General features: G+C 44.0%; 1 protein-coding gene across 1 annotated transcript; it reads left to right on the plus strand.

The window, feature by feature from the left end:
- The first annotated feature begins 599 nt into the window (after window positions 1–599).
- Window positions 600–11337, plus strand: cyp27a2 (cytochrome P450 family 27 subfamily A member 2). The gene is made up of 9 exons (XM_086148572.1): window positions 600–1742; window positions 2742–2932; window positions 4181–4380; window positions 4466–4663; window positions 4736–4899; window positions 7887–8053; window positions 8581–8662; window positions 8733–8939; window positions 10600–11337. The coding sequence occupies exons 1-9, from the start codon at window positions 1533–1535 to the stop codon at window positions 10720–10722; spliced, it is 1542 nt and encodes a 513-aa protein (XP_086004698.1). The 5' UTR covers window positions 600–1532; the 3' UTR covers window positions 10723–11337.
- Window positions 11338–12014: the final 677 nt, after the last annotated feature.

Here is a 12014-nt window from a genome sequence, read left to right on the forward strand (position 1 = left end):
ATGATCTGAAGAAATCTCAAATATTGCAAAAAAAAACTACAAATACTCTGACATTAGTAACAGTTGTGGAGCAAAATATATATTGATACAACATTTTTAAATAATGAGGCATATCTTCATCATTATCTTGCAATATGTGTGATCAGAGACACAAAAAGGGTTTCTTAAAATTGAACATCAATTTAAGCCACAATAGCAGAAGCTGCTTCCATAACCTCCAAGTCAAAAGATCTACCTACTATAAAAATGCTAAACATATTTGTTTATAAATATAATGAGAATTCATTCTATGCACAACATATGTTCCCATGCCCTGTTTAACTGCATTAACCCATTTTTTTTTTTGTCATTACGGAAAGATGTTTCGCTGGCTGCCTTCGTTTTTGAAGTAAGCTGTGAGAAAAATCCCCGCTGTCCGGACAACTGGGATTTTAGTTCCTTCACCCTTCTCCTCCTTCGGCTCGCTTTGTATGACGTCTGAAAATGTCGCCACACATTTCCCGTCTTGGGTATAGCGATGGTAGACTGGGAGATGAGGCTAACGCACTTTGAAAATGACAGTAAAAAAAATACGTCTTCCTCCCGCTCCTGATGGAAGTGGTAAGTTTTTGACTTCTTACTTGGTCCGGCTCCCCTACTCATCTTAATACCCTTTCTTAAGTTTAAAAAAAGAAATAAATTGGAGGATAACTAGGTAACTCCTGCTAAAGTTTTGCAGCACTAACCCGGGAGGAAAATCACTGAAAGCGATTGATAGCGTTCCTTCGGATTCACCTATCGCTCCTCGCCAATGTAACGCGGAAATGCAGCGTGGAAAAATTTGGACGCGAACGTGTTTCAACGTGGCAACTATGCAGACTGAGGCCTGTGCAGATTATCCACAACCCCTTTGTCAGGGGAACATTTGAGGAGAAATTTCACAACGGCGCTTGGCGAAGCATCCTCAAGTGAAGAAACTCAAGTCCAGTTGCCAAGACAAGAAGATCTCAACAAGAATGCAGGACAGAGAACCTCCACAGACATGTACATATTTGAGTTTCCTTTTGTCCAAAACATGTTCACCGGCGGCCGCTAGAGGGCGCTAGACACACAAGCACGGAAATCGGTGATTGTAGTTACGTGGTGCAGCCACTAGAGGGCGCTAGACACACAGGCCCGGGTAGCAGTGGGTGTAATTATGCGGTGCGGCCGCCAGAGGGCGCTAGACTCACAGGCCCAGAATGCAGTGATTGTAGTTACGTGGTACAGCCACTAGAGGGCGCTGGACACACAGGCCCGGGTAGCAGTGGGTGTAATTGTGTTGTGCGGCCGCTAGAAGGCGCTAGATACACAAGCCCACATAGCAGTGGATGTAATTGCGCGGTCCGGCCGCTAGAGGGCGCTGCACGCCAGAACCAGAAGTTCCAGTGCAAAGTGACGGATGAGAAGAACCTTTCCGCAGATTTACCCTGTTATTTCCGCGGGCGGGCGCGGTGCCCGGCCGAGTTCACGGCCGCCGCGCGTCTTCCTCCCCTCCTCTCTCCACAGATAAGATGCTGAGAGGGACCGCCGCGGCCGCCCCGCTGCGGGCCGCCGCCGCCGCCTGGAGGAGGTCTGGATCCGGAGCGAGGAGGTCCTTGAACATGCATGCGACCACCGAGAGTAAACTGAAAGCGATGGACGAACTTCCGGGACCCAGCGCGTCCACGACGCTCTACTGGCTGTTCGTCAAGGGCTACGCGGACAAGAGCCACTTGTTGCAGGTAGAGTGCCCGCGTCCGGAGCCCCGGGGCCTGGGCTCCGGGGCTCCGGGGCTCCGGGCCCCGCGCCAGGACGGCCGGGTCCAGAGGCCGGGGACGTGGGTGCGTTGTCCTCAGACGACCGGCCTTCCCAAATGCAATTCCCCTCCTTTCCATGAATAGAAAAAAAAATGAGCAAAAAAGTTTAACAAACGTGGTATTTTTAATTCATGCATTTCATTTTAGATTAATTGAAGATATATTTTAAATACCCCGACATTTGAGAGACATTTGGATCCCCCTCGCCCCAAAAGAGAAGAAGCAGGACTCTGCGATATGAAATGTTAAAATAACATTATTATATTATATTATATTATTATATTCAATATTTGTTTATTTAAATATGAGGCTGTGTTAAACAGAAGTGTTAAACAGAGTGGGCTGCGTACGCGTGGAGAACCCAGCGATGAAAGTCAGGGATGTATTCGACTCAGTTCTTCTCCTTTGGGCTTTTACCTTCAGGGTCTCCACAGCAAACCAGACCTTCTCCATCTAACCCTGTTCTCTGGTTCCTCTCTTACGCCAACTACCTTCATATCCGCCCTCACAACATCCATAGATCTTCTCTTTGGTCTTCCACTAGACCTCCAATTCCATCATCCGTCCATCAATATATTCCCTATCCCTCCTCTGTCCATGACCCAACCATCTCTGACCTTCTTTCTAAAACATCTAACATGTGTCGTTCCTCTGATGGACTCATTCCTGATCCTCTCCATCCTGGTCACCCCCAAAGAGAACCTCAACATCTTCATCCCTGCAACCTCCAGCTCTGCCTCCTGCCTTTTGGTCATTGTCACTGTTTGTAGATCATCTCACCATCGTCTCCTCCACCTTTCTGTTCCTTCTGGCTGATGTTCTTCCATCTCTTTTCTCCACCCATTCCAACCTGCTTGAACCCGTTTCTTCACCTCGCGTGTTCGACCCAGATCGATGTTCATGGCTTCTCTTCGTCCCTTCCAGGGTCTCCAGAGGAACCTCTACGGGCCCATCTGGCGCTCCAAGTTTGGACCCTTCGACCTGGTCAACGTGGCGAGTCCGGAGCTGATCGCCCAGGTGATCCGGCAGGAGGGACGCTACCCGATCCGGGCCGAGCTGGAACACTGGAAGGAGTACCGGGACCTTCGGGGTCAAGCCTACGGCCTCCATGTCAGGTACTGACATTTCCACACGCTTTGAACACTGCGGTTTAAACAACGATGCTGCTAATTGATGGATTTTTTTGGGCTACCGAGCTTCACGCCGCCAAAACATTTAGCCTCGTTCATCGGACCGATGAATGGAGCGTGAAATCGTGAAGCCGTTCAGTTCCGACGCCGGAGAAGACGATTTTAACGGCGATAAGCCGGAGTAGCTTAAGAAAATAGATGGCTTGTCTTATTTATAATTCATCTCCGGTACATATTTGTGGATGTCACCAGTATGGATTTAATGAAAAGTAAAAAAATATATTTCTGTGTAAATATCTCGTGTTACAATGTCATTACAGCTGAAATACAAGTGCGGCCTATTTATGTAGCTTCGGATCTTGTCCCGCTCTGCCTCTCCACCATGTGTGTGTGGATCCTGCTTGTTCCTTCATGAAGATATTTAAGCTTCAATCAGTATTTAATTCAGAATAATTCAAAATAAAGCATCCAGAGCTCTGGATCGGATCTTCAGTTCCCTGACAAGCAACAACATGCATCAGTTCCCAAAGTCTGACCGTCACTTTTTCCCCGACCTGGTGTTTTTCCAATGGTCGTAGGTGTTTTCTTCTCGTTGGTTCTTGTTCCCATCGTCTTCCTCCGACTGGCCCGGCGTTATCTGACTCCTCACGCCTTTCCGGTTCCTCAGAGCGGAGGCTCACACACACACACACACACACACACACCTCCTCTGTCTAAAGAACCCTCAGGACCTACTTGTCTTTGTTTACCATCTATGAAAATGTGATGCATTTCTCTACAATCATGTTCTTTACTTGAGACTCTCTGTTTGCAGTCAAGTGTGACAGTTATCAGACGTGCACGCTCTTTTCATCCGGAGCTCTCCATCCTGAGCCGCCCGTGCACAAAATGTTGTTTTGGTTGAGGACGCATAGTTCTGCTGATGCATTCCTGCTCTCATGACCTCTTCATACACTCAATACGAGTTCAGTGATTTTAGATAAAATTAATATAATTTTAATAATGTGTTAATGACTAACAGTGTGTTGATAATGGTTGAGCATGAATGTAAAGTTGACAGCATACACATATATTTATTTGGTTATCATAAGCCGGTGCGGCTTATATTCAGGCGCGCCTAATAGTCCAGAAAGTACAGTATCCTGAGAAGAATTGCTCAGTAATTAAATTGTTATTAACAATGCATGACTAAGATTGAAGGGTTAAACCTTGTGTGTGTGTGTGTGTGTGCAGCTCCGGTCTGGATTGGCACAGAGTCCGCAGCGTGTTGAACCCCCGGATGCTGAAGGTGCGTGAGGTGTCGGCCTTCGCCCCCATCATCCACCAGGTGGTGGAGGACCTGCTGAGCCGCGTGGAGCTGCTGCGTAGCCGCTCCCCCGACGGGGCCACCGTCAAAGACGTGGCGTCCGAGCTCTACAAATTCGGCTTCGAAGGTGCGAGCGGAAGGGGGAGGAGGAGGGCGCGGGTGGAGGCGTGAAAGCTGATTTTATTTCATTTTATTTTCTTCCCTCCCGTCAGGCATCTCGGCCATCCTGTTCGAGACGCGCCTGGGTTGCCTGCAGGAGAACATCCCGCAGGACACGCTGCGCTTCATCCGCGCCGCCAACGAAATGATGACCATGTCAGAGGTGGTGGTGCTGTTCCCTCGCTGGAGCCGCAGCCTGCTTCCCTTCTGGAAGCGCTTCGTCCAGGCGTGGGACCACCTCCACGACGTGGGTAGGCGGAGGTCGCGGCAGGGGTTCGGGAGGGGAGTCGGGTTTTCGCTCAGTTGCCGTGTTTCTCCTCCAGCCCTGCGGCTGGTGGAGCGCAGGATGCTGGAGCTGGACGAGTGCGCACGGGACGGCGAGCCCACCGGCGGCCTCTACCTCACCTACCTGCTGTCGTGCCAGCGGCTCAGCCTGGCCGAGATCCACGTCAGCATCAGCGAGCTCCTGCTGGGAGGCGTGGACACGGTGAGGATTTTCAGAGGAATTTTTGATCATTCTCAGATCCTTTTTGAACATTTAAAGGCAATTTTTTTTTACGCCATGATTTTTTCTGAAAAATTCCTTGATTGCAATCAGTCATTTTTTAATGGGTGTTTTATCTTTGATATATTTTATTTTAATCGAGAGTATTTAGATAGTACACTTGTTACAGAATGAATGAAAATATCATCTCAGAAGGACTTACAGAAAATACACAATGAGATGATGCAGTTGCTAAGTATGTTAGGCTGGTGCAGGACATGTATGCTCACTGTGAGGCAGTGGTGAGGTGTGCTGTACATGTAACAGAAGTTCAAGATGGAAGTGGGACTTCATCAGGGGTCAGCCATGAGCACCTTCCTGTTTGAAATTGTGATGGACAGGCCGACACATGAGGTTAGACAGGAATCTCCATGGACCATGATGTTTGCAGATGACATTGTGATCTGTTGTGAGAGCAGGGAACAAATTGAGGAAAATCTAGAGAGGTGGAGGTATGCTCTGGAAAGGAGAGGAATGAAGGTTAGTCGCAGCAAGACTGAATATATGTGTGTGAATGAGAGGAACCCGTGAGGATGCAGGGAGTGAAGATCAAGAAGGTGGAGGATTTCAATTACTCAGGGTCAACAGTCCAGAGTAGGTGAGTGTGGAAAAGGGGTGAAGAGGCAGGCTCAAGCAGATTGGAATGGGTGGAGAAAAGTGTCAGGGGTACGAAGAGATGGAAGAACATCCGTCAGAAGGAAAGGAAAGGTGGAGGAGACGGTGGTGAGATGATCTACAAACAGTGATAATGACCAAAAGACAGGAGGCAGAGCTGGAGGTCACAGAGATGAAGATGTTGAGGTTCTCTTTGGGAGCGACCAGGATGGAGAGGATCAGGAATGAGTCCAACAGAAGGACGACACATGGTAGATGTTTTGGAGAGAAGGTCAGAGATGGTTGGGTCATGGACAGAGGAGGGAGAGTGAGGATATTGGTAGATGCTGGAAGTCTCGAGGAAGACCAAAGAGAAGATTGATGGATGTTGTGAGAGAAGATATGAAGGTAGAGAGAAGGATCCAGAGAACAAGGTGAGATGGAGAAGGTGGATTCCTCTGAAGGGAAAAGGCCAAAGGAGAAGAATAAGAAGATGATGGAATTATAATAACGTGTTTATAAGCATGAAGCTAAATTGCAAAATAGCACATCAAAACACATGCTTATGTAAATACACTGCAAAATCAAACACACACACACACACACACACACACACACACAGGCTCATATTCTATGACACACTATGTACACTCCAGTCCAACTGAACCCTTGACAGTGAATTATACAGTTTTGAGCCGCGACACATATTTTACGTTCAAAAAAAATCACTGGACACACAGTTAAATAAATGTATCAAAAACATTTTTCATGGAATTAAATGAAACAATCAGAAGAACTTCTTGTTCAAATATTTATCCACGACATTTCTCTGCCAGATGTTTCATCCAAGCATCACAATGACATTCCGAACATTTTTAAATTTTTCCGATCATTTTTTGGGAATTATCACAGCTTTTTGATATTCATTCATGATATTCATTTAATATTCTTTTAATATTCATTGATCATTTTTGGCTGTGTTTAATATCACGATTTATTTATTACGTTTTTTTTTTCAGAGTGATATCTGAATTTCCAGGCTAATTTTCAGTCGTAGCATTTCTCCAGTTATCAGGAAACATTTTAATATTATAATTTCATATTCAGAAAATATTCAGAATAGTTTTGCCGGAAAAAACCTTATCAGCAAATCATATATTTCCACAATTTGGAGGTTTCATTTTCCAATAATATGCCCGTAGGTTTTGGCTTTTGCCCGACTAATTTGCGTTAAACATTTGGTCTGGCACGCGTCTTACATCAGCTTAACTGACTCAACCCGGTGAAATGTGACTTGACCGGTTGAAACTTAACTTCTCGACGAGAACATGTATGAGCGAAACATCTCCAGGACTCACCTCGCTGGATTCCAGCCCGCAGAGGCTTTTTCTTTGTTTTGTTTTGTTTTTTTTTTTTTTCAGTTCCTGGATTGTTTCTCGTCACTCTCGCCTCTTTTACTTTGTTTCCCTCTCGCAGCGAAGGAAGGAACTGCACCCCGACCTCCTGGCAGGATCCAGATGCACTTTTTGTATTTAATACTTTGCAAATTTTGTCGTTTTTTTTTCCTCGGGCTGTGAGTGAAATGTGTGATTATGACTCATATTTTTGTGCCGTCTCGCTATCAAATCCTATTATTGGAATATGATTTAAAACAAAACCTGATTTTCCACCTTAAAATGGTGAAAAAAAATCCGTTGCTGATGTGAATATCCTGCAAAACTTATCTGAATATTTTTCTGAAATTTACTGGAATACACCTATTACCTGATAATTTGGTGTAACTCCATGTATTTCCTAACGACAAGCACTTGATGAATCCGCCGGTTGTTTTTATTTATTTTTTTTAATTGAGGAATTGAGGGAATTAATTCTTTTTTTCTTCTTTTCGTCTTTTGTGATTTGCAGTTTTTTTTATTTTTCCGAGGTAATTAAGGATAAATTCCACATCCTTTTTGACATCATTTCAAAGTGATCTATTTTGAAGGAGGTTATTATATCCTAATCTCATGATGATTTTTGTTTATCGTCAAACAAATATTTTTCTGATTTATTTTTTCTCATTTATTTCTTTTATTTATCTTAAGATCTGCTCAGATACCACATTCTTTTCTAAGTGGGATCAAATACCGGGGTTTGTCTCATTTCTCGCTGATATTCAGTTTATTCCTCTGAACGCTCTTCCTTCTTTCGCTTGTCGCCGCTAAAATTTCGACTTCATTTGCATTTCCCCGCGCCCGAAACGATCGCACCCGCAAAAGTGCGAAGCTTCGGAGGAGGCGGAGTCAGAGGGCGGGACGGCGGTCGCACTCAGTGATCGGCGCCTGTCCTCGCCTTAGACCTCCAACACGCTGTCGTGGTCGCTGTACCGCCTGGCGAGGGACCGGCGGGTCCAGGACGTCCTGCACGGCGAGGTGACGGCGGTTTGCCCCGACGGGCGAGAGCCCACCATCCACGACCTGAGCAGGATGCCCTACATGAAGGCCGTCATCAAGGAGACGCTGCGGTAAGAAGAAGAAGCTCCTCGCAGGATGGACTTTACAATCGTCTTTCGGAAATTAATCACCAGTTATTTTATTGTCAATTTTTTTCTGTCCTTTCCTGGAAATCTTGTTTTGTCACATCGATCTAGATTTTTTTGAGGGTTAAATTTCCCTCAATAATTTGTTTGTTAATTTTCTTTTGTTATTTCTTCAATTAATTGTTTTTAATCATTTCTCATTTGAGGTATGTTCATTCTGATTTTTATTTTCTTGCACATTTTGTGATATTATGATTAGTATAGTTCCAAATGAGGAATAATGTTTTATAAGAATTTTTTTTAATATTTTAGGTAAAACATTTTTTGCTGTATTCATTTATCATGAAAGCAAAAAATTAGCAAAATAATTTCCAACTAATTACCTGGATGTGTGTGTAATAGTTAAGAAAGGGAAAATTCTGCAAAATGAGAAGGAAACTTCCTCGTGCTCGTGACGTTTTGGTTTTCCCGGCGAGAACCTGCAGACTCTTGAACGTCCCTCTGTCCTCCAGCTTGTATCCCGTGGTTCCGGGAAACGGACGTTTCGTCAGCGAGAACGAGGTGGTCCTGGATAATTACTGGTTCCCCAAGAAGGTGAGAGGCGATCGACCACCGCGAAGCTCCTCCTCCTCTTCTTCACACACGGCTTCCGCTTCTGTCTCAGACTCAGTTCCATCTGTGTCACTACTACGTCTGCCACGACCCGTCCGAGTTCCCCGACCCAGAGGCCTTCATCCCGGAGCGCTGGCTCCGCGGCGGCGGCGGCGTCTACCGCCACCACCCGTACAGCTTCATCCCGTTCGGCGTGGGCGTGCGAGCCTGCGTGGGGAAGAGGGTGGCCGAGCTGGAGATGTACTTCGCCTTGTCCAGGGTGAGTGGACAACTTTTTGTTGTTTTTTTTGTTTTGTTTTTTTTGCATATAATGGCCAGGTTATGAGACAATTTTTTTGCTGTTGGTGTCGCGGCTCCGTCTCCTCCTTTTGTGTTCCTGCACGTGAAAATGTGGAAGAATTTACCGTAATTCCCGGAAGATAAGCCGCTTCTTTATCCACACGCTTTGAACACTGTGGCTTAAACGACGATGCGGCTAATTGAGGGACTTTTTTGGCCCCCAAAACATTTACCCTTGTCACATCGGACAGATGAAATGACCGTGAAATTCTGAGGCTGTTCAAGTCCTATACAGAAAAACAAAAATTGAATGGTTTTAGTGCGCAGGGGGAAGACCAAGATAGCCATCAGCTGGAGGAGGACAAAGAGGGGGATAGAAAATGGATGGATTGTCTTATTTATGATTAGTCTTTTTCATCAGCCGTGTCACAGCTTAATCATTTGGCAGGGAAAAAAAAACATTTCCAGTACGTATGTGTGGATGCTACCGGTATGGATTTAATGAACGTTTTAAAATATGTGCAAATATCTCATGTTACAATGTGGACGCCTGCGGCTTCTAGAAAAGTTTGGCCTATATATGTACACTTAGATTTATTTGGCTATTTTTTAGCCAGTGCAGGTTATATTCAGTTGCGCTCAATAGTCAAGAAATTAAAATACCTAAATTGGGAAAAAAAAAACTTAAAATGCCTGTAATTTTAAATTTTCGTGATATTCAGGGTTTAGGGTTTCCAGTGAACCTGCATGTTTTTGGACTGTGGGAGTAAAAGTTACAATGAGCAAAAATGTCACTTGGAAGTGAACCTAAAAAATTTAAAAATATCTGCATAAGTGCAATGAATGTAATACACACATATATATATATTGCATTTCCAGTACATATTACATTACATTACATTACAGTCATTTAGCAGACGCTTTTATCCAAAGCGACTTTTTTGGATACATTTTGGAAAAATGTAATTAAAATTTTTTGGGAAAATTGCAATTCATCAACCGAAATTCCAAAGTACCAGTAGTCGTTATTCAGAAGCCACCACCATAGTCTAAACCATATACATACATACATTAATGTCTTTGTTTTGTTTTTGTTTTTTTTTTTTGGGGGGGGGAGGGGTACGCACTACTGGTATTTATCTAAATCAAAATGTTTGTGTGTAAATATCTCATGTAACAACATGGACACCTGCGGCTTACAGACAAATGCGGCATATATATATATACACACGCACATATATATATATACTCATGCATACATATATATATACACATATATGTGTGTGTGTGTGTACATATATATATATACATATATATGTGTATATATATATATTTGCGTGTGTGTGTGTATATATATATATATTTGTGTATGTAAATGTTACAATGAACAAAAATGTCACTTGGAAGTTAACCTAAAAAAAAATAAAAAAACAAGTGCAATGAATCGGGCAATACATACATATATATATTGCATTTGCATTTAATTTAATTTGATCAGCATCATAGCATTGTTTTATTTAATTTTCACTTCCTTCTTAACTTACCCGTGACCCCCACAGCGCCCCCTAGTGTTCTGGAGTAGCTGTTGTTTTGTATTTGTGAGCGAGCGTTGACGCTGGCTGTGTCCTGCCGTCCTGCAGCTGATGCAGCGTTACGAGGTCCAGCCTGCAGACGAGCAGAGCGTGGAGCCAAAGACAAGAACCCTGCTCATCCCGGGGAAACCCATCAACCTGCGGTTCCTGCCCAGAGGGGGCGCCGCTTAGCCGACCCATTTATATTCAAATCACTGAAAACACTGAAAAAAACAGAAAAATCTAACGGTTCCCTTCATTCTTTTCTGTGTGCGTTATTTTTTCCCCTCCTTGAAAATTGCAGTTTTTTTTGCAGAATTTCGTAAGCCCGCTTGGACACACGCGCTAACGTATTGCTTACGCAAGCTAAGTGTGTGTGTGTGTGGAAAAGCTTGCTGACTCTGCACCCCCCCCCCCCCCCCCCCCTACACACACACACGTTTATCACACAACCAATCGCTCGAGGGCCGAGTGTGACGGCGCTCCCTGCTGACAGATCGATATTTACCTCCGGTGCCGAGCCAAGATGACTCACCTGGAGTTTGATGAGAGCGAAAAGACACATTCCTGCTTGTTTCAATTTTACTTTGGAGGATCAACACTTCCTGTGGCGGAAGCGCAACAAACATGAGAGGTTGCATTTTTGGGGTTTTCATGCTCCGAATGTGCTGTGCAGCAGAAGGGCAGGGTGACGTGCGCGTGCACATGCACACACATCCACACAATTACTGATAACATTTTGTAACATTTGTTTTGGTTCGTTCAAAAAAACATTGCTTGTACACAATTAAAATGTCATCATTCAGATATCTTTATTGTCTTTATTGTTAATTCGTTTTGTGAAACAGATTCAATCTGTGACTCAAAAGCGGATATTTTTTCTAGGAATAACAATAATGTTGGATCTTTGTGGACTGAATCAGTTGATAATAATGATCAATAATAACCCAGATATCGTCGTTTATTTTCATCTTTGCAATTGCTTGATATTGTCTCTGAATGAGATGAATCAAGTTGGACTAAAGTGACTGTTTTTTTTTGTTTTAGATACCGTATGTTCAATCATGCGCCTTATAATCCAGTGCGCCTTATGGTCCGCAAAATGCAGCATGTTTTAGAATTGCTGAAATTCTGAATTGAAAAATATGTCAGTATGCTAGTCAGTGGAAAATACTTTTTGAGACATTTCACACACTTCTTTCTGTTGCAATCCTACCGCTATCACTGATAGTCGCTGTATATCAAATGTTATTTGCTTACATTAGCGAGAATGATGTTAATGTTAATACTGGATCCTAAAAAAGGCCCTGGTGTAACAGACATTAATTAAAAAAACATCTTTTTTTCCTTTGGGCTTTTCCCTTCAGGCTCTCCACAGCGAATCCACCTTCTCCATCTAACCTTATTCTCTGGATCCTCCTCTCTCACACCAACTACCTTCAAATCCTCTCATGACGTCCATCAATCTTCTCTTAGGTCTTCAT

This window comes from Fistularia commersonii, chromosome 6 (genome assembly GCF_037954325.1).
Source record: "Fistularia commersonii isolate RoL2024-O1a breed Wild chromosome 6, RoL_Fcom_v1.0, whole genome shotgun sequence".
Classification (NCBI taxonomy): Eukaryota; Metazoa; Chordata; class Actinopteri; order Syngnathiformes; family Fistulariidae; genus Fistularia; species Fistularia commersonii.

Excerpts from the sequence above, each read along its gene's own strand:
- cyp27a2 (XM_086148572.1), top strand. The coding sequence starts at position 1,533 with ATGCTGAGAGGGACCGCCGCGGCCGCCCCGCTGCGGGCCGCCGCCGCC. Across the intron at positions 1,743-2,741 it reads ACAAGAGCCACTTGTTGCAG|GGTCTCCAGAGGAACCTCTA; the intron begins GTAGAGTGCCCG and ends CGTCCCTTCCAG. Across the intron at positions 2,933-4,180 it reads GCCTACGGCCTCCATGTCAG|CTCCGGTCTGGATTGGCACA; the intron begins GTACTGACATTT and ends GTGTGTGTGCAG.